General features: G+C 36.0%; 1 protein-coding gene across 1 annotated transcript in view; it reads right to left on the bottom strand.

The window, feature by feature from the left end:
- The window catches only part of Rsph3 (Radial spoke head protein 3), a 349,537-nt gene that overhangs the window by 24,865 nt on the left and 302,449 nt on the right, over window positions 1-22,223 (bottom strand). Inside the window, exons 5-7 of the mRNA XM_081760454.1 lie at window positions 18,513-18,716; window positions 15,578-15,740; window positions 6,617-6,703 (exon numbers count right to left, since the gene is read on the bottom strand). Coding sequence (XP_081616580.1) covers window positions 6,617-6,703; window positions 15,578-15,740; window positions 18,513-18,716 — 454 coding nt within the window. The remainder of the gene's footprint in view (window positions 1-6,616; window positions 6,704-15,577; window positions 15,741-18,512; window positions 18,717-22,223) is intronic.

Below are 22,223 nucleotides of genomic sequence, written 5' to 3'. Positions count from 1 at the left end.
GACATCGGAGCCGACTGAAACCTGCACCACGACAATGCCCCGGCTCACACCGCCTTTCTTGTGAACAGCTACCTGACCAAGGCCGGCATCCCAACGCTTCCGCAGCCGCCCTACAGCCCAGATGTGCCCCCCCGCACTTCTTTTTGTTTCCTCGCCTGAAACGCCCGATGAAAGGCAAGCATTTTGAGACGACAGAGGGGATCCAAGCAGCTTGCATCGCGGCTCTCAAGGCTATTCCGGAGAATGACTTCCGTGACGCCTTCAATGCTTGGAAATCGCGCTGGCAGCGCTGCATCGACGCAGAAGGAGTCTATTTTGAAAGTTTTTAAAGAATTGTAACGATTGGATCAATAATTTTTTTTTTAAATCGACTCAGTCCTATTACTTTCCGGACAAACCCTGTACTGTTTAAAACATGAAGTTTTATAATAAAATTGGTAGTAGTAGTAAACAATTCGCAAGAATAATTGCTTTACCTTCTACCTGCATAAGCAGAACTTTACAATACTCAGTCATTTTGCTAACATACCTTGGTGATGTTATGTGTACAGTTGCTAAACAACTATATTTACAAAGCATTTTCTTTTTTAATAAGCGACAAAATCGTTATGATAGATAATAATGCGTGGCATATTAAAATTATTTATAAGTGGTTATGAGGAACAACACACATTTAATGAAGAGAAGGAACATAGTGGACTTGAATGTTGCGATTTGGCAATCACGCTTTTTGACAATGAGTGAAAGAAGAGTGTCAGGAAATGACCAGCAAAGTAATTAAATGATGTCAAAAGTTCTTGACTTAGCTCCATTTCCAAAAGTATCTGTAGGTTGAAATATACCTAACAAGTGTAAGAACATCGAAACAGATGACAACACTTCCGATCATATAAACTTTGTCAAAATATTCATACGCTCAAAAAATTAGAGTCATTTTAGATAATGTACCGAGAAGAAACCTAAAAAATTACTGACTGCTTCAGACAATAGCGTAACTCATTTACAGCAGATTTCCTTCGTTAACATTGGCACTTCTTTTAACAGAATGGTAGTGCAACACGATATTATGTATACATTGTAAAATAAACTAATTTAAAATTAAATGTACTATATGCATTTTTTGTATTACACTGTACCTGTATAACATGTATAACAACTAAACTCATACATAGCAAAACTGATGCTATTAGTAGAAATCAATTTTAACACAGTCAGTGGTGTCAGCTTGAATACCACTTTCGAATTTTATTTCAACACTAAAGGTTTGGTGTTGCGGTTAACACAGGCCTGGTATTACCGGTTTGAAATAGAACCGGTGTTGACAGGTATGAAAATGACACTCCGGTGTTGCGGTTAACACAAGCCCGACATTACCGGTTTGAAACAGAGCCAGTATTGATAGGTGTGAAAATAACACATTTGCAATATTAAAGAACTAGATAAAAGAATGGAGAAACGCGGAAATATGAACAACGCCACGGTGTTCTTTCATTATGTACCCCTGTTTTAAATAACATTTTAGCTAGCATGGTGATTGTAAGCTGTTGAAGTACTAACACTGATAACTGTGTTATTCTTCAGCGATTAATCAAACCATTTATTTGCTAATAATAATGACTCAACAAGGTACCACGTCAGTACGGGCATTTTAGTATGGTTTATAGGTAACTGCCATAGTTTAGTATATAAGTAACTGGCATTGAGAATTTCTATTACCGGTAATTCTCATTTTTAGCTATGAGCAAAGTTTTACGCGGTATATTTGGCATTTTTACAAAGTAACGAGCAACATTTTATATTTTGAGTAATATTGCACGTAGTTTAGTGTGATTATTAGGGCCCGGATAATTATTTAATTACATATTTTTGTAGGGGTTATATTTTTATACCAAATCAGTGTAATAATGTCATTTGTGACCCATAGTGCCTAAAAACACCCATTTAAAAGTACATATATTTACATATTTTACACTTATGTACATATAATTACATATTTTACTCATGACCACGTAATTTTACATATTTCTTGATATTTTCATGTTTTATAGGGATTTTTCATACAAAAGCTGTTCAACAATAGACTTTGAAAAGAAGAAAACACTCATCTCTCTTTGAATTTAAAATGGTTGCTTTATTTTTAATTTTTATTATTTATTTATTTATTGTTTCACTGCGTTACACCCTTTTAAAATAGTATTGAAACGTAGTTTGGCGGATTGGTTGGGAGAGTTGGACACAACCGTGTTTGATTGGCAATCGTACACTCTCGGTCGCGGTAGTAGCGCTCACATCCTTACGTGAGATTAATAATTCAATCGAATTACTATCGCGACGCGGTTTTACGATTGTCTATCGTGTTGTTGTGGCAAACTCGCCCCACTAATATTTTCCTTCTTCGGAAAATATTAAATCAGATGGGGAAGTTTGCATTCACGCGATTGGTAACACTGAACTCTTGATTGATAAAAGTGAAGCGCCTGCCGTCACAACGCATGCTGTAGGGAAAGTGTGAGCTAGGAGTTCGACAGTGGCTGTTACAGTGAGTGCCTCGTGGCTGGTAGTGCTCCGTGAGGAAGGAGGTTAAGTGGGCCCTGTGATACACCTACACTACACTTACACTTTCTGTTCCATTTACACGTACATACATTCCCTTCTTTTTTACACTCTTTCTATTTTCATTTTATACTTCCCACTTTCCCCTCTACTTTTTTGCCCTGTTCACCTTGGCTTTTCGCCCTCTTTCCCTGTCTGAACTTCTTTCCCGATTTTGACTTTTTCCTGATTTTGACTTTTTTCCCGACTTGTGTCCTTTTCCCAATTGTGTCCTGTATTTTATTATATTTTGCTTTTGAATCATAAATCCTCTGTTTGAGGTACACATTTGACTATTTTGCATTAGTAGCACATATGACTAGTGAGCCGGTGCACCTACCTATTTGACCGGTAATGGTCTACGACAAGACAAGTGTGAGCTATTTTATCGAATATTTAATCTCCTGTGCTGTCAGCGAATTCTGTTTCCAAGATGCCAAAGGACAAAACCCCGTTGTCAATAAGACTTAAGCATTTCACGGAAGAATTTGAGCATTTTTCCACCGATGGAAAAGTGCTTTATTGTCAGGTTTGTGAGAAGGGTGTCTCATGCGCTCAACGTTCCCAAGTTGTGCAACACATATCCACATCACGCCATCAGACCCGAGCTTCAAAACCTAAACCACAAAAGCAGTTGCTAGTAACTGAATCTCAAGCTCAAAGTAGTCCATGGCCACGGAAGTCTCAGTTTCAAGTGATCTGTGCCGTGCTATGGTATGTGCTGATATCCCTATTTGGAAACGAAACAATACAGTACTTCGTGAATTTCTGCAACAATAACACAAACAGTTCCAGACGAATCTACAATCAGAAAGCATTACGTGCCTGATTTATATGAGGAAACAATGAACTCTATTTGTGGGGAAATCGGTGATGGTCCTATTTGGGTGTCAATTGACGAAACAACTGATGTAGAGGAGCGACATGTTGGTAATGTTGTAATAGGTTTGTTGAAAGATAATGAAGTCAGCTAGCCTATTCTGTTAACTAGTGATTTGTTGCCGCGATGCAACCATCAAGCCATTGCAATGATGCTATGGGACTTATGTGGCCTGATGGTATCAAGCATAACAATATCTTCCTTCTAGTGACTGATGCATCACCGTACATGTGCAAAGCCGCGGAAGCTTTGCAAGTATTGTATCCGAAGCTGTTACATCTAACTTGTCTTGCCCACGCATTTCATCGTGTTGCAGAATTTGTTCGTTCTAGATTTTCACATGTGGATGCATTAATTTCAAATACAAAGAAGGTATTTTTGAAGGCTCCCAGTAGAGTTGAGATATTTAAAGAACTGTTCCCTGAACTACATCTTCCTCCTCAGCCGGTACTGACGAGGTGGGGAAGCTGGATTGATGCTGTGTGTTACTATGCTACGAACTTTGATGCAGTGAAACAAGTATTACAACATTTTGATTCTGAAGATGCATCTTCCATAGAAATAGCGAAACAAATGTTTGATGACGGGAAGTTGAAGTATGATATTGCCTACATTCAGAGCAATTTTTTGTGTCTCAGTAGTACTATTGAATCCTTAGAGAAATTATCATCTAGCCTTTCAGAAAATCTTGAAATTGTTCGCTCAACAGTTGTTTCTCTAGTAGGTGTGAAAGGATCGGTTGGGGATGCAGTGAATAAGAAGATGGCTTTCGTTTTGGAGAAAAATCCATGCTATAAGACAATCTAAGCTAGTGAAGTGTTAAGTGAAGCTAAATCCGATGTCGTGGTTATTGAATACACACCTTCTGATTAATGCAAGTTTAAGTATGCACCAATTACTTCGTGTGATGTTGAACGATCGTTTAGTCAATACAAAGCTCTGCTGCGTGATAAAAGGAGAGGTTTTGTGTTTGAAAATTTGAAACACATTTTCGTTCCTTACTGTTACGGAGATCGTCTGTTGAAATAGTGAAAAGACTAATTGAGAATGTTTTGTTCTTCACGATATTTTTTACTAAAATGTTTTGAGTGTGTAAGGTACGGGAAGCTCCTATAACGCTGGACGCCCATTAGAAGTACAATGGCACAAAGTTTTCGTAAAAATTCCTTCATAAATAAGGTTAATTAAGATTAATTAGAGAGGTTAGGCTATGTTAGGTTAGGTTAGTATCCTTGTACAGGTAGGTGGGCCAGGGTTCTAGAATTCTTTCGTAATGTACAGTTGAACGATCTTTGGATGATTCTTGAAAAGTATAAATATGCAGCAAGACTTTGTGTGGAGTGAAACGACCATTTAGTGCATAGAAACTCGATAACAAGATAACAAGATAAGTTTTCTGACTGAAAATGTGAAACTCATTCTGTTTCTTAGTGTTGCGGAGATCATGCTGGAAAAGTAACAGGTAGTAAACATTGTAATTGAATAAATATTGTATTTACCACATTAAATGTAGAAAACGTACTAGAAAATACTGGTGTTTTCATTTTACATATTTTGCTCTTTTCGAAGGGTTTTATTACATATTTCTGAGATTTTATGTGCATATATATGTACATATTTTCATTGTTTTTAGTACATAATTATCCGGACCCTAGTGATTATGAATATTCTGACAAAATTTACACCAACAAAAGTGCTGACATTTGTTTTCGATGTTACTAAACTTTTTCCGGTGTGTTTGAACCCATAAAGGCTATGTCAGAAAGTTGATTTTACCGTTACCATTTTAACAATTTATTAGTAGCACCAGTAATGTGTCAAAACTTAACACAACTAGGGCAATGTAGAGCCATTTTGTCTGGATTAACACAGTCATAGTTTACTGTATACATGGTTTGCCTTTCTTTCCGTGTAATACGTGCTTTTCGATAATTTGAGATAGTCTTGGTCCCACGGATACACTACTGTGCGGTATGTCTCAAAAGAATCAAAAATGACAGGTTTCAGGTAATATTTTCACACTTTTTAATGTTATAAATGCTTATTCGTTCAAAAACATTTTTAGATCCTAAACGTCTGACGCATTGTGATAAATGACAACAGTCGCTCATGAAACGATTAATTCTCACATACCGAGTAGTTAAACAAATGCTTGAGGATTATTGCTGAATTCTGTAATTAATGAAACCAATTTCTGCATTAACTTTTTGAGATTCAATGTGTTTCAACCGTGCTGCTGACCCCTTATATCATTTCCGCGCCTTCCGCATTTCATGTGCAAATCTTCCTACGTACATCTTGACTTCCTTCATATCAATCTAGCATCACTTGAAAATTCGAGCAAATATCGTATGCACAGGTAGTTTGCATGCTCTTGAAACTCGCCACAGTTCTTCAAGAGGCAATTCAAGTTGCCACACAGAAGATTATGGCATGGGTGGCATCTATCTTAACGAAGACTACTGTTCCTGTCCAACAACCATTGTTGATAAAGGCCATTCAACGAGCTTCAAAACAACTTCTTAATGAAGAAATCAACATCTTGGCGTCTACACATGGTGACATACTGTATATATCACTCACCCACAAGCACTCACTACACATCACAACGAAAGAATAGCTCATCATCCCACATAAATCATTCATCTCCACCACAAACAGAACACTCACCTGTTTTTGAATTAAATACTAGAGCTTTTGACTGGCACACTCCAAGGATTTACTAATAACCCAACAAGAGAAGAACACATACAGTATTTTATCATCTACATACATCCAGACCTTTTGTCCAGGCCAACACACAGAAGATGCCGTTTTTTTCTGATTGTCCATCTACACACAATATATATATTTTTATTTAACTCTGGGTAAAGTAGCTGATGCTAGAAGTCCTCCCACTCCCCCACCAATGTGTGAAAGTGGAAAATTGACTTTAACTTGATTTGACTTGACTTGACTTCTACCTTTATACTAATTAACGAGACTAAGTCCAAGACCAGGGAAGCGATCATCCGTTTAAAATTAAAACAGACAAAAAAGTACTTGAAAACCATCGAGAGAAATTGAAATTAGCCGTGTTTCTTAGTGAGAAAAGAAGTACAGGAGAGATTAAAATATTGAAATTGATATTCGGAAGTGACTCACCTGCGAGCACCACTCGGCTAGTTAACATCCTGTTCATTTCGTCCTTCACCTGGTCCATCAGCCACGGCATGAAGTCATCCTCAACTTCTGTAAATACAAAACAGACAGCCATGTAAGTAATTTAAATACAAATATCACAAGCAAGGCTCAACTTAATAATTTCGCAACTAAGACAGTAAAATTCCCAGAAGTCACAGACAAAAAGTATTCAGACGTTCCCAAATTCTCTGTTGAAGTTCGAGTTCTATGGGATATAATAGTAATAGCCAATCAGTTTCAAGCAATGTCAAGAAAGAGTGGCGCTGTCATCTATGTTTTTTAGGGGGGGGGAGAAAGACTTAGCAGCCTTAGAGAAAAATTTGATGAGATAACTATCATCTCTTTATCAGTCTCAACTGTTTAGCTGTGTTAATTAGACGGAAACAGTCGTTTGATTTAGTTGCTGACAATGCTCCAATCCATATGGCTGTTATTGCCAGGGTAGATCTGCCAACCCTGCGCAACATTCTTCTTCCTTTGCACGGGAACTTCCCACTAGTCCTGCCCAGTGACTTCAAGTTTTTTTTTTTTTTTTTTGAGTTTATTTGCCTGTATATTCCTTGTCTCTACTACCAAATGGTTCCTGAATGCAGAAAGGAAAGGTTAGTAGTAAAATTTAATGTGTACAAACTAGTCCAGTTAGGATTATTTTAAATCAGTTTCCCAACATAAAGTTACTGAAAACCACGGGATATCAGTGATCTAGTGTCCGATACACTAGACTTCATGTACTCTAACATCGTTTATTTCCTTGCAAAACGAAATCTTATACAGAAGTGGCAGAAACTATTTAAGGACGCGCGAGAATTCTCTCATATTATATAGCCTCCTCATCTGCATGAAGCCAAATTCAAACGGAAGAAGTGAACAGAAGGTTTTCCTGAAAACATAATCGAGTGTCCTGCTAGAATTTCTGCTTGTATATACTATGGCCTGTACTCACATCACAACCTCATTTACATGTTAACGTCAAGGATTCAGCTTACTAGCTGGAAACACATCAGATGGGGAGATCACTCGTTGACCATCAGATGTTTAACTGTTTTGTGCAATAAAGCCCACATTTCAATTTCTGCACTGATATTTGACACTGTAATGCTCTCGTCTAAACAATTCTTCTTAGGCTCGACTAATCAGTGATAACTTGGGAAAATGTCTGCGTTGCCTGTTGTACCAAGAAGTATACGGTTGGATTGGCTTTTGATTAACTTAGTACCAAACAATGTGATTCGATTCCTCGGTGTATGAGTTTGGTGAAATTCACTGGTCCTTTAAACTCATACGGGCTTTTCTTTTCTTAGTGACTAGTCACAGTTATTTCTGTGATGTAACGAAGTACTTTTGCTGTATCTTCTTGTCTTGATTTTCAACGATTAATTTTGGCAGCAAATATCAGTTTCCATTTACCTGAGGATGCATAGCTCTTCAGTTTTCTAGCTCTCTTTGGCTCTGTCACTAGATTCAATAAAATTCTTCAGTCAATGACCGCCTGCATTGCGTCGACCTTACTCCAGTTCAGTGTTGTTGTCTTCGTTAACATACCATTCTGTATCAAGCCATTCTGCATGCGTCTTCACAAACATGTCATACTTTCTGCCACTCTTTCCCAGTCTTTAGTACATTTGACTGAAGAAACAGCCTTCTTTGGATGTCTTTAGTAGCGTGGCCTGGGTGATCAAAAGTTTCAAGTTGTGTCAAAACTCAGGTCTGGACATGACTTGTCTGGTACCTCTGACAATGCCCTTTAATTTCTTTTATTTTTTTATAGAGCTCCTGAAGAGACGCCTAAAAGAAAGAGGCAGGTGACTCTAGTAAAGGAAACTAGCACAGTGGCGGTGAACTGGTGACTGTTTTCAATTGCAGACATTGCTTACTACTAAATAATTAAGTCCAGTTTGGCAAAAATGGATCTTAAGCTAGTGATTCTTGAAAGATGAGTTATTGTGGATAAAATTTATGGAATAATAATTTTCCATTTCTCGTGAAAGAAAGAAAAAATACCCTCTTACATAACACGTGAAAGGCTATCTGCAAACACAATTTCCTTTCTGAAGCGATAAACAAATGAATCTATAATTGGTTTTAGTATATTTTTCACGATCTTTCCGTTGAGATAAAAGAGCAGTGGCTGTTGTGATTAGTTGCATGTCAAGGAGTTGATTGTAACCTGCCATCACGCAACAAGAACAATGCCGATAGACATTTACCTGGGTTTCAAGAAAAAACACGCAGCTCATCCGGCTAAACGACCATTGCTCTGAGGAAACACAATCCCAGTCACGTCTGTGTATTCCAAGAATTAAGCTCGTTAATTAATTTGTGTTACCATGGTGGAGCGATATTTATCTAATAATAACAATTCTTTAAAATGAAGTCATGTTATTTGATCAACAGTCAGTCTTTAAGCAAATCAAAATTTAAGCAAGTTTACACTGTTGGATGAAATTGTCTCCTGAGGAACATGTTAGCAGTCAAGATGGAAGGGAGAAGAGGAAATATTCAAAATATATCTATAAAGGAACATACATATGTCATATGTAATGCAGTGTTACGAACTCGGTAGAAATTACTTATGTTCAAAGGGTACATCAAGCAGGATCGGCCCTAGCCAATTTGCCACCCCCTTTCTCCAGAAAGATCAAATATTAAAAGCCACGATTTTAAATATGGTACCGCATCATGAATAACCAAAGGGGAGGGAAAATGCACTCGCACTCAGAAATGCCCAAACACTCCAAATACAATCTTGTTGCGTCTGTCTTTTTTCTTTAAATAATAATATACTATGTTAGTGAAAGATAAAGCAAACACAACTGCAGAGAAAATATGATAATCCTTTTTATAGAGTCCAATATCGAACTACAATCTCAATATATCAGTTTTATCAGTTTGCAATTCCAGTGCAACTAGCTCTTTTATCTTCATTTCTTGATTTTCCTTCTACATCTGTTAACTTAAAAAAAAATTGTTTTCACTTTCAATGATAAGGAACTTGTTTGTGACAAAGACAAGGCTAGTTTTCATATCAAAACTGTGATAAATAACTAAATGGAACAGGTGTTCGCTACTGTTCGAGAATTGAGTTCTTGTATTTGACAATCAATTCATGCTGAGATTTGTTTGACCATTTACTTTAGCACTGTCCCTGTGACCTTAAACTAATGCGACCTAAACATGATTTATGAATGCAGTATTCAAATATAGAAGTTCAGCTCAGTAAATTTAACTACCATAATCATGAAGTATATTTCCAACAAGAAATGTTTATTTTAAATAATATAGTTATGCCAAATTTTGCTGTCCCGTACAAACGCACGTGTTGCACATATGGTAGAGTCGGCCATGACATCAAGTTATTACACACTTTGAATGAATGCACAACAGTGAACAAAAAATTTAACGTTGCACACTATAGAATCTTTATATTAAATAGCATTATCATTCAGTAGATTTGTTAATACCTAGGTAATAATTTCAAATTTACAGTACCCATTTATCATCAGAAAAATATTCCAAGGGTAAGGCATTTCTCTGAAATCTTGGAATGCTGCTTCATGAATACATAGCTCACTGTTATGGAGGCATTATGTATATGTAACAATTTGAGGTAGCGTATAACGACTTATCAAAAGATAGTCGTAAACCTGGTTCGTTTGCTGGGATAAAAATCCGAAGTGGTAGTAATTCTTTGGCATAAAAATATTAGTTTCGATATTTAAATACCATTAATCTCACCTTTTTAATAAAACTGACAACGTCTATAAACGATGTTAAACTGGTTTATTATTTGATATAACTTATAATATCCTTTTCTTAAAACTGTTAAGTACACAAACTCACTGACTAGGTAACCATAAAACATGTCCATATCATCAACTATCCCATAATAATCACTTACATATATTAGAAACATTCTTCTTTTGTTAATATGAAATGAACATTCTACTAAGTATAGTACATATGTATGAGTACTTTCTGCCCAAGGTACAGGTAAATATTACACAAACCAAAGTATTTTGTTGTATAAAAATGTCGCTCGACAAAGGGACTGAATATAAAAGTCATGAGTAGGCTTGGCTTTTATCTTCAAGAACCACTGGTCCGTTTACATTAGTGTTCTTATATTATATATGTCCATCATATTTTGATCGCACCTTGTATATCTATTCATTATATTTCACATATACATATATATATATATATATAAATACATTCGTAATAATTCTTTCATTTCATCAATATTTATCTTTAATTACATTAATTATATTTATTTTATTATTATCCACTATATTATTAATATATTTCCTTATTAAAATATCGTCGCTTATTTAATTAATCGTCGACGGGTGCGATTTCGAAAAATGTAAAGGACAAACGTGGGTTACAAATAATATTAATCTTTACGGGCGCATTAAATAACAAATAAGTCGGATGTTGCATTTAAAGGTATACATAGTAGCACTAAGATGTTATAATAAAGAAGAATTTCTTTCAAGGTAGTCGTTGGATAATTGATTTTATAGAATAGAGCTTCTTTTTAACATAATCTTTGACAATTAAGTTTTCAACACAAATCAATCTAATATAAATAATCTTTGCTTTTAATTAATTATAAATCGAATTATAATTCCTCATATTAACAAGAAAGAATAAAAATCATTTGAAAATTAATTTTCCAGTCTACCTAAAACTCTATTTAAGCATTTCAAGTATTTTTAAGAATCGTTTTCATTATTGATATTAACACATAAACTTAAAATGAAAATTTACAAGAATCTACAACTAACATGAATTTAACCTAATTTCAGTAACGGTAATCAGGTTACATTCGAACTTGCATACGGTTCTAATAAAGTACACTGTACTGCGCTATCATGATTAGGTTCTACATTGTGTTGTACATGTCTTTCATCGTGATTCTAACTTTGGTATGAAGTCCCATCTCTTGATCTCCAATTACGTCTATCCACGTAGTTCGCTGCATTTCTGGAATTTCGCTCAGTACTTCGATTATTTTTAAATCTATTTTGACTATATGGTCTAACATACGAATTGCTACTATTAATTAGGTTAGGCGGATTCTCTACATAACCTTGCCTATTGTGCGCATTTTGATTGCTAGAGTATACTCGGCTTAGGTTAGGTCCTGTATTATTCACACTCCGAATATTTAAATTCCGAACAGGCACCAAATGATCTGAATTATTCTTATTTTTACCCATTCCTGATTGTGGGTTCCTGGCATGGTATTGAGTTTCGTAGCATTGGACAAGCATCAATAAATGGCTGAAACTCATACACTGTGTGGAAAATAAGATCTGTTGCAGTTTAAATGGAAGCAAATTTCGAATCGATGCTATTATTCTCGATTCCGATTGCAAAGGATTAACGACCTTTAAGTCGTTGTAGACATTTACAACAAACTCTACAAGAGATTTGTGCAATCGAGGATTGAAGTGTTGATTTCTAAGGGTGGCATCTCTATTTGCCAGCAAAAAGTCATTTTCATAATTTGCGATCAATGCCGCTTTGAATTCCTCATAGGTACTAATGTGATCACGTATTGCTTTAAACCATAAGGAACAAGGTGGGAGTAATACATGGGGTATTAATTTCATATATTGTGATCGATCGATAGACATTATATTGCATTCGTCTTGGAATTTCTCTAAGAAAGAAGTAGCATTCTCATTACACTTACCACTGAATTTGCTCATAGCTCTAATTTCACTCATTTTAACACTTAATTTTACCTTCTTTTTCTCATTCCTTGTTCTTGTTGAGTGATAGTTCCTATCCGTGACGTGCTGTGTCATGACACCATCTATGTTTCGCTCATCAGTGCTCTTCGGACAACTTTCTTCTAGTATAATATCCTCATCAGATCCGGGCGAAGGCGAGTTCATCTCTGGTGAGTGGGGCAACTCAAAGCGATCACTACCCAAGTTATTACGGAAAATGTTGTCTTTAGCCTGTAACGTTCTAATCTCTTCCTGAATAGTAGCTAACAACTGTGTATTTACACGTATGTTATTAGAGTTGTTGCTGACCTGGATCTTTTGCTGTTTAATGGAAGATTCTATTACTTCTAAATCTTTTTTTACAGCACTAATTTCTTGGTTTTGTTGATTGTGCTTTTCTTGACAATCATCGGATATCCTTTTTAACTTTTCCTCGAACTGTGAGGAAATGTCGTTCACCACCTGGACAATTGTCTGTTTCGTTTCATCTGATTTCTGTTCTATCCGTCTACTTAATTCTTCATATTGCTTGTTAGCTTCGTCAAACTTCAGTTCTATCTTATGTTCCATGGTCTTGTTAGATTCGTTGAATTTCTGTTCCATGATCTGCTTTAATTCTTCATTTTATTTGTTAGCTTCGTTGAACTTCTGTTCCATGGTCTGCTTTAACTCTTCATATTGCTTGTTAGCTTCGTCAGACTTCTGCTCTATGGTCTGCTTTATCTCGGTAGACATCTGCATTATTTGTCGCTGTAAAGCTAACAAGATATCTTCCGATGCCAATCCTGGTGTTACACTAGTCTCATCGCTGTCACTAGTATTTGATTCCTGCTGCATTGTTTCGTTGTCCATTTTTCTTATGATTACTTTACCACTTCGCAATATAGTTAAGTTCGTATTCATTAACTGTAATATGAAAGTAAATTCAGCCTTACTCTTCTTCGGGAATTGAATTTACAAAGTCCCGGGTGAGGTAAACCAAATTTTTATAACGACTTATCAAAAGATAGTCGTAAACCTGGTTCGTTTGCTGGGATAAAAATCCGAAGTGGTAGTAATTCTTTGGCATAAAAATATTAGCTTCGATATTTAAATACCATTAATCTCACCTTTTTAATAAAACTGACAACGTCTATAAACGATGTTAAACTGGTTTATTATTTGATATAACTTATAATATCCTTTTCTTAAAACTGTTAAGTACACAAACTCACTGACTAGGTAACCATAAAACATGTCCATATCATCAACTATCCCATAATAATCACTTACATATATTAGAAACATTCTTCTTTTGTTAATATGAAATGAACATTCTACTAAGTATAGTACATATGTATGAGTACTTTCTGCCCAAGGTACAGGTAAATATTACACAAACCAAAGTATTTTGTTGTAAGCGTTGTATGAAAATAAGTTTCTAGCGAGCTGGCAATACTGCATTACTTATTATAACGACTGTGGATAATATTATAGTAATGTATGTAGTATTTTTTTTTTTTACCTTAGTTGCACAGATGAAATTGAAGGTATTTGGATTTGTCTGAAAATAAGATTCTATTTAGGTATGTGATAATTAAATCTCTACTGACTCATAACTTTATTACTATGTATTTATAGGCATTAGCAAATAAAACTTTAAAAAGAATAAGATTCAAAGATCTAATAAATTCACCCTTGAACCAAAACTCATTTTACAGTTGGGAAGTATTTCTTATAAATAGAGTTTTGCGACACAAATGATAATATATATATATATATATATATATATATATATATATATATATATATATATATACACCCTCCATTCCAAAAGAAACCGAACGTTTTAAAAAAACAAAAAAGCAATGTACCTTTTGGAACAAATCATTTTTATTAATCCCCTTCTGCATCGATACACATATTTGCACGCTCCAACAAGTTGTCAAACGACTTCTCCATGTCCTTTATTGGAATGGTCTTTAGGACGGCGGTCGTCGCCTTCTCAATGGCATCAATCGATGCGTGCCACTTTCCTTTCATCGCCAAATGCAGTTTCGGGAACAGATAGAAATCGCACGGAGCGAGATCTGGTGAATAGGGCGGATGATGCAACCGAATAATGTGATTTTTGACCAAAAATTCAGTTACAAGTCGCGAACGATGTGATGGTGCATTATCGTCCAAAAGAGTCCAACTGCCGATTTCGCGATATTCGGGCCGAATACGACGAATTCTTGCCAGCAAACGCTTCATGACGCCCAAGTAAAACTCTCCAGTGACTGTCTGGCCGGGCTGAACAAATTCTTTGTGGATAATTCCTTTTGAATCGTAAAAACAAATCAGAGATCACCTTAACTTTTGACTTCACCAAGCGACTTTTTTTGGGTGTTCCTTCATCCGGCGCTCTCCATTCAGCACTTTGCCGCTTTGTTTCGGGCTCATATTCAAAACACCACGTCTCGTCACCAGTTACAATCGATTTCAAGAAGTTTCGGTCCTGCCGAGCACTTTTAACGATGTCTTTGCAATGCGCAATTCGATCAACTTTTTGGTCTTTGGTGAGTTTGTGTGGTACAAACCGCGAATTAACCTTCTTAAGGCCCAAAACTTCGGTCAAGATGCGGTATGCGGTTGTTTGAGGAATGCCTAATTCCATTTCAATAACTTTCACCGACAATTTTTTGTTGTTTGATGAATTCACGCACTTTTTTGATGTTTTCTTCCGATAATCCGGTTCTGGGACGGCCTGATCTTTCGTCATCATCCAGCGTCTCTCTATCCGATTTGAATCGCCTGAACCACTCGTAAACTTGCGTACGGGATAGACACTCATCACCATATGCATTTTGTAGCATTTGGTGCGTTTCACTAAAAGTTTTACCCAGTTTAACACAAAACTCAATTGCAGCTCGTTGTTTGAAACTCATTTTCCGACCGATGTACACAACACACTGACAGTTGAAACGCAATAACTTTGTTGCCGTGCATCCAAATGTCATGACATTTATACCAGTTGTCAATGAGGGACTACGCTATCTACCGGTAAAATATTACAACAGATGGCACTAGTGGTACTATTTGTTTTCAAAAGTTCGGTTTCTTTTGGAATGGAGGGTGTATATATATATATATATATATATATATATATATATATATATATATATATATATATATATATATATATATATATATATAATACCTGTTTCGATAACATCATGCAGGTATCCGCTATCCTTCATTCCTTCGAGGACGTTTGGTAACAAGTCTGCTAGATATCCGTGAGCTAGGACGGCGGCTGCCACACGTTCTTGCGTTTCTTGTTGCAGTCGTAAGGCTTCTCTCTCCTGATCGACACGGCGGTCCTGAAAACAACAACAGTATATAGTATCATCAGCTGGAAAACAGGTGGTTATTTTATGCCACCTTCCTTCTCTCTAAAGTTCTGCTCCTTGATATTATAGGAAATCAGATTGTCTTTAGATAGACCTCTAGTGTAAGTAGGTAAACATTTATCACCAACGACACGTCAGCTATTTTGTGAATATAGCCTGAAAACTACCTTTATTTGTTTCTTTCAAATTTGATAAATTCATTTCTAAATCATGGATTTGCTTTTATCGTATCACAAATTAGATTGCAGGCAGGATTCTGAACTGTTATAAATTACGATATAGGATTAATAACCCAATCTAAACGAATACATTTATCTTTATTTCGTTCGTGTTTCGTTTAAAGATTTCATCTTTTTCCTTTCTTCGTGTCTTTAATTCTATTTTGCATGGTTGCTTCTTTTTATTTCTGTGAATTCGTGAAATGTATACACTAATAGAATTTTTAAAAAATATTAATTTTGTTTATTTCATTACTTACTCAACCTTTAGCGTTGCTGAAAAATGCACGAATATTTGCTTACTCAATCTGATTCTACCATCTATTTGAAGCGAGAACAGTCTCCTGTTTGTCCTTCATTTGCAATGATAAATACATTTTTGGAATAAGGCTACAGATGAAAAAAACATAACAAAAAACACTAACAAAATTCATAAACATGTTCATCACACACTCCAATTTCAGGTATAGTGAATGACGTCGGACATATGACCTCCTCTACTGGGCTGAAATGTAATAACTGTGTTCGTGAAATTCGCTATGACTACCTAACAAGTTTCCACTTGGAATTAGCCAATAACTACTACGACGCCCAGGACTTTTAGTGTTCACTGTTGACCCCGTTTCAATGAACTTTTCGTAAGTCTGCCAACATTTGATTCATTCGGTGCCTCATTTCGCCCTAGAACCGCGCGAAGTTGCCTGACAGTTACTGCATAACTTTCTCCGTTCTGATAAAAAGTTTTCACAATTTGCACACGTTGCGCTATAGTAAACTGCTCCATGACTAGACACAGACTGAAGAAATGCGAGAAATTCAGACTAAAGGGACAATCGGAATATTTGTGGGTAGAGCAACAATATAAAACAATGTCGGCAACTGAGAAACAAAAATTTGCCAGACGTTCCAAAACCGGCGCGCTTTCTGAATAACCCTTGGGAAAAAAAAAAAACATCTAACTAAATAATTTTTGTTAAGAGATGCAAGAGGCTCCGCTAGGATAGCTCTAACAGCATATCTAGAATAAATCAATTTTAAACAAGATATTCTCTGCTTGACTAAACAATAGCTTTCTTGAATGTTTGAAACCTTAGTTTTCAGCTCTGCCACTAATCAAGTCATTATGGATGTAATATATACCTATTGATACGTGTTTCTAACGTCTTTTTGGCGGGCGGAAACTTTTCTACAATTAACTTCTTCAAACAAGCAGGAACATGATTTTAAATCACATTAATGTTGTTAAATATTGTCGGTGTAAGACCAATCAAATGAAATGGACGGAGGTACATCTTATCTTCTTTCTTGCCAAAAATTCATCAGTTTTTCAATTTCGTGATTTTATTATCACTGAATGAATTGGAGCATTGACCTGAAGCAAGAAGAAGTTACGACTGGTAAACTGACACGGTCGAACTGTCGAGCGCAAATGCGTGCAATCAAATCAATTTTAAGTCTGCCTTTGCAAAATTAAAAAAAAAAAAAAAAGAAAGAAAGAAAGAAAAAATTATAACAAAAGAACTGAAACTGGCTTCACTTCGTCGATTAGGGTTTTATTATACAACTCTAATGCGCTGCGGTAGAGGGCATTAGTAGAGTGTCTATCGGTCTTTGTCGTTTCCACCGTACAAACTATCGTGCTAAGATGGACAGAATCATGGAGTTCGGCAGTGCCCGCCGTAGTGATGACCTCGTGTGTGGCTATTATGTGAGACGAGGAAGAGACTTGAGTGAGACTACCTATACACCTACATATAGCTATCTTTTGTATACCGAAAACAAAGGAAATCTTGTTTCCTCTACTGTCGTCACTGGCATACCCTCCACCCAAGACAAGGTAATGATTTCCTCGGACGGCTGCAGTTACTCGACTTCGGCATGAACATAAGGCGCGTTTATACTTCTGTTTTCCTCACGCACCGACTTTAAGCCGCGTTGAAATGAAGTCTCATCCTAAATAAGGTTGTCCATTTGGTAGAAAGACGCCTTACCACCTGAACTTAATGCTAAGCGGAGGAAAGCTTGTAAACTACCAACACAGTCTAGTTTCCTGCTAATGTGCTCATTTGTCGCCTTTACCATCCATGCCTTTATTGTTTTTCCACTCTGTATCCACTAATCCGTGTCCGCACTCTCAACACTGCGTACACAGGGTGTCTACTAAAATTCCAAAATGAAATTTTGTGACTTTTTCGTGACCTTTTCTTTACCATTTTCAGTAGCGAATTCGGGTGCGAATTAGGCCGAATTTTCACCCATGCGATAGAAACGTACTTTGCTTGCGATTTGGTATCGTCTAAAGCCGACCATATACATTTTAGGTGGTGAATTTTGACGTTTTAGAGAACAAAATTTTCCAATCTGCACTTACATTTACACAGCTAAAAAATAATCGTGACCCAAACGCTAAATTTCGTGACTTTTTCGTGACTTGCATGACCGTTTTCTTATTTCGTGACTCTTTCGTGACACTCGTGACTTTCGTGACCGATAGACACTCTGGTACAGTATATAATAAGTTTACCTTTTCTTCTCTGATTCTTCTGGCTTGTTCCTCGAGTCGCTGTTGTTCTGCTAGATCGGCTCTTCGGAGCTCCTCGAACCGTCGCTGTTCTGCTCTGAGAGCAGCCAGTTCTTCTTCCTCCAAGACTTCCACCAAAGACTGTTCGACCGTCTTCCCCACGAGCACCTCCAGAATTGGCACCACCTCCACATCGAAGTCGAAGAGCTATAATAAAAAAGGAAAACAATTTATCAATATTTTATACATACATGAGTATAAATTCTAGGGATACTCACACACTTTAACAATTTCCTAAACTTCATTTGATAAAAACTTGTCCTTTCTGACAGTTGCTTTCCTCTGTTTTTACCTTCCTACACGTGGTCATAACAATCAGGCAAAAAGAACTGTTTCTATAGCAACAGCACGTTCAGCCAATTATAGTAGTTCATTTCTCGCGCTCTGCAATGGTAAACATTCCACCCTCTCCACACGTTGCCAATTTGAATATAAACAAATACACATTGTTTTAGTCGAATGTCAACTTGAGTAGTGGACCTGTTGGTTATTGAAAGCATTCTTTCTAGTTCTCTTTTGTGTCATTTTATTTTATAAAACTGAGATTTACGTGTAGTGAATAATTTCGTGTTTCAATACCCGACGCAAAAGCTGGCAACACAGCATTGAGCACCACGTGCGCGCAGCGAGCTGTCAGAAGGGACAAGTAGTATCAATTGCACTGTAGTAGCACAGGAGTTTGCTGTTCTAAAATAGTCCAAGTCACGTATCAATAAATAGCGCAAGTATAAGTACGTTGTACTAAACTGCCACTATCTGTTCCGATACTTGTTGAACTATTAGTACCAGAGATTTTTATTTCAATGTTATAAAATGGATATCGTATTTCTGGTTTCTTTGTGCCAATATCTTTGTTTGTTTTGCACACTTAAAGTTATTTTTTAAACTTATTCTCTAGAAAGGAAAATTCTATTGAACCGCTTCATAGTTGGAGTTTCAAGAGGGTCCGATGCAGGATTTGAAAACTAAAATAAGGAGAACAAGCTAAAAAATGACGTCGTAAATTGCAGCTTGTGTTCTAGTGTATCGTGCGTTAAAGATAGGAAGTATCAATACAGGGTGTCCCGAAACAACACCAAAAATATTTGGGAAATGCATTTTCATACGAAAACATGAAAAAGAAATTCTAGACTAATGTAGCTGCACAAATAGGTCATTTCTTATTTGTAACCCGTTGAAAATTGGTCGGAACTATTATGGCAGTCTTCCTTAAAAGACAACAAAGAATTGTGTAATATACTTAGTTGGTAGATTTAAGTTTAGCGTACCTCAGAAGACGTGAGACGTGACTTTAACATGGGATCCGAACTACATGAGCTCCAAACATTAATTTGTAACATACCATTTTCTGTTTTATGTATTGCAATTGCTTCTAATAAAACTACCTCAGTTTCCAATTAAAAGTTTTCTACATCACTGTGTGAAACCATATATTTGTGTGTGTTTGGTATATGTGTTTGTGTTTGGTACATGCATATTCTGAATATTACAGTCCTTTATTCCTCTCCTAAAATCATAAGATATTCCTTTTATTTCTGTGAAAAATCTCTCAGCCGATTGACTTGAATCTTTCTGAATGTTACACGTCTTTTATTCCCCCCCTAAAATCATAAGATATTCCTTTTATTTCTGTTAAAAATCTGTCAGCCGATTGACTTGAATCTTTCTGAATATTACACGTCCTTTATTCCCCTCCTAAAAATCATAAGATATTCATTTTATTTCTGTGAAAAATCTGTCAGCCGATTGACTTGAATCTTTCTGAATGCTACACGTCCTTTATTCCCCTCCTAAAAATCATAAGATATTCCTTTTATGTCTGTGAAAAATCTGTCAGCCGATTGACTTGAATCTTTCTGAATATTACACGTCCTTTATTCCCCTCCTAAAAATCATAAGATATTCCTTTTATTTCTGTTAAAAATCTCTCAGCCGATTGACTTGAATCTTTCTGAATATTACACGTCCTTTATTCCCCTCCTAAAAATCATAAGATATTCATTTTATTTCTGTGAAAAATCTGTCAGCCGATTGACTTGAATCTTTCTGAATATTACACGTCCTTTATTCCCCTCCAAAAAATCATAAGATATTCATTTTATTTCTGTGAAAAATCTGTCATCCGATTGACTTGAATCTTTCTGAATGTTACACGTCTTTTATTCCCCTCTTAAAAATCATACGATATTCATTTTATTTCTGTTAAAAATCTCTCAGCCGATTGACTTGAATCTTTCTGAATATTACACATCCTTTATTCCCCTCCTAAAAATCATAAGATATTCCTTTTATTTCTGTTAAAAATCTCTCAGCCGATTGACTTGAATCTTTCTGAATATTACACGTCCTTTATTCCCCTCCTAAAAATCATAAGATATTCCTTTTATTTCTGTGAAAAATCTGTCAGCCGATTGACTTGAATCTTTCTGAATATTACACGTCCTTTATTCCCCTCCTAAAAATCATAAGATATTCCTTTTATTTCTGTTAAAAATCTGTCATCCGATTGACTTGAATCTTTCTGAATATTACACGTCCTTTATTCTCCTCCTAAAAATCATAAGATATTCATTTTATTTCTGTTAAAAATCTGTCATCCGATTGACTAGAATCTTTCTGAATGTTATACGTCCTTTATTCTCCTCCTAAAAACCATAAGATATTCCCTTTATTTCTGTTAAAAATCTGTCAACCGATTGACTTGAATCTTTCTGAATGTTACACGTCCTTTACTCCCCTCCTAAAAATCATAAGATATTCCTTTTATTTCTGTGAAAAATCTGTCAACCGATTGACTTGAATCTTTTATAATATATCTAAAAATGATACCAAATCTACAGACAATGATATATTTTAAATCATTTTTAGTGTGAAAATCAGTTTTATTGTATTTCCTCTTTATTTGCAAAGACAACAACACATATATGAATCTACATATTATCAACTATAGCTGAGTTTTATTTTTTACATACAATTTCAAAGCTTTGTAAACGTTAACGAATTGCTGTCGTAAAATTTAATTTACGTTCTTAGCACACGCATCCTTCGATGACCCCGTGACATTGAACTCCTAAATCGATATATGACCTAAGAAGGTTGTCAACTTATCTTCACATAAGCAGACGGCGTTGGTTAAGAAGTCACGCATGTGGACTCCTGCACGCACTTCTTGAGTCACATACTCATGATACTAATCTTAGGTTAGCCATAGACACAAAGCCAGAAACGTATCAGTAGAATGTAATCTAATATGCTTCTCGCATGGAATACGGATAAAAGATGTGATATAAGTTTATGATGTCAATTTTATGTTTTATAACATTTGATTATTCAAACAAAATTGCGTACGTTTTATAAAGCTTGGAGTCCTCAGTTTTAAGAAAACAATTTCTGATGTTAGATAAAGTCCTTGTTGTAACTTTCAATATAAGAATGCTTTGTAGGGCGGGAGGCTTGGTGGCTCAGTGATAGAACGCTGGCCTCTGATGCGTGTGGTTTCTAGCTCGATTCCCAGCCAAATTAGCTTGCGGCGGACAATATTGTATCTGTGGGTTTTCTCGGGGTACTCCCGTATCCTCCCACTTTCTCATTCCACCAATTCTTCCACCATCATTCACTTGCCTTAATCATCGTCTCACATAGCCAAAAGGGCAT

Source organism: Thermobia domestica, chromosome 5, assembly GCF_964235325.1.
Source record: "Thermobia domestica chromosome 5, izTheDome1.hap1.1, whole genome shotgun sequence".
Classification (NCBI taxonomy): domain Eukaryota; kingdom Metazoa; phylum Arthropoda; class Insecta; order Zygentoma; family Lepismatidae; genus Thermobia; species Thermobia domestica.
This window is presented reverse-complemented; position numbering and strand designations above follow the sequence as displayed.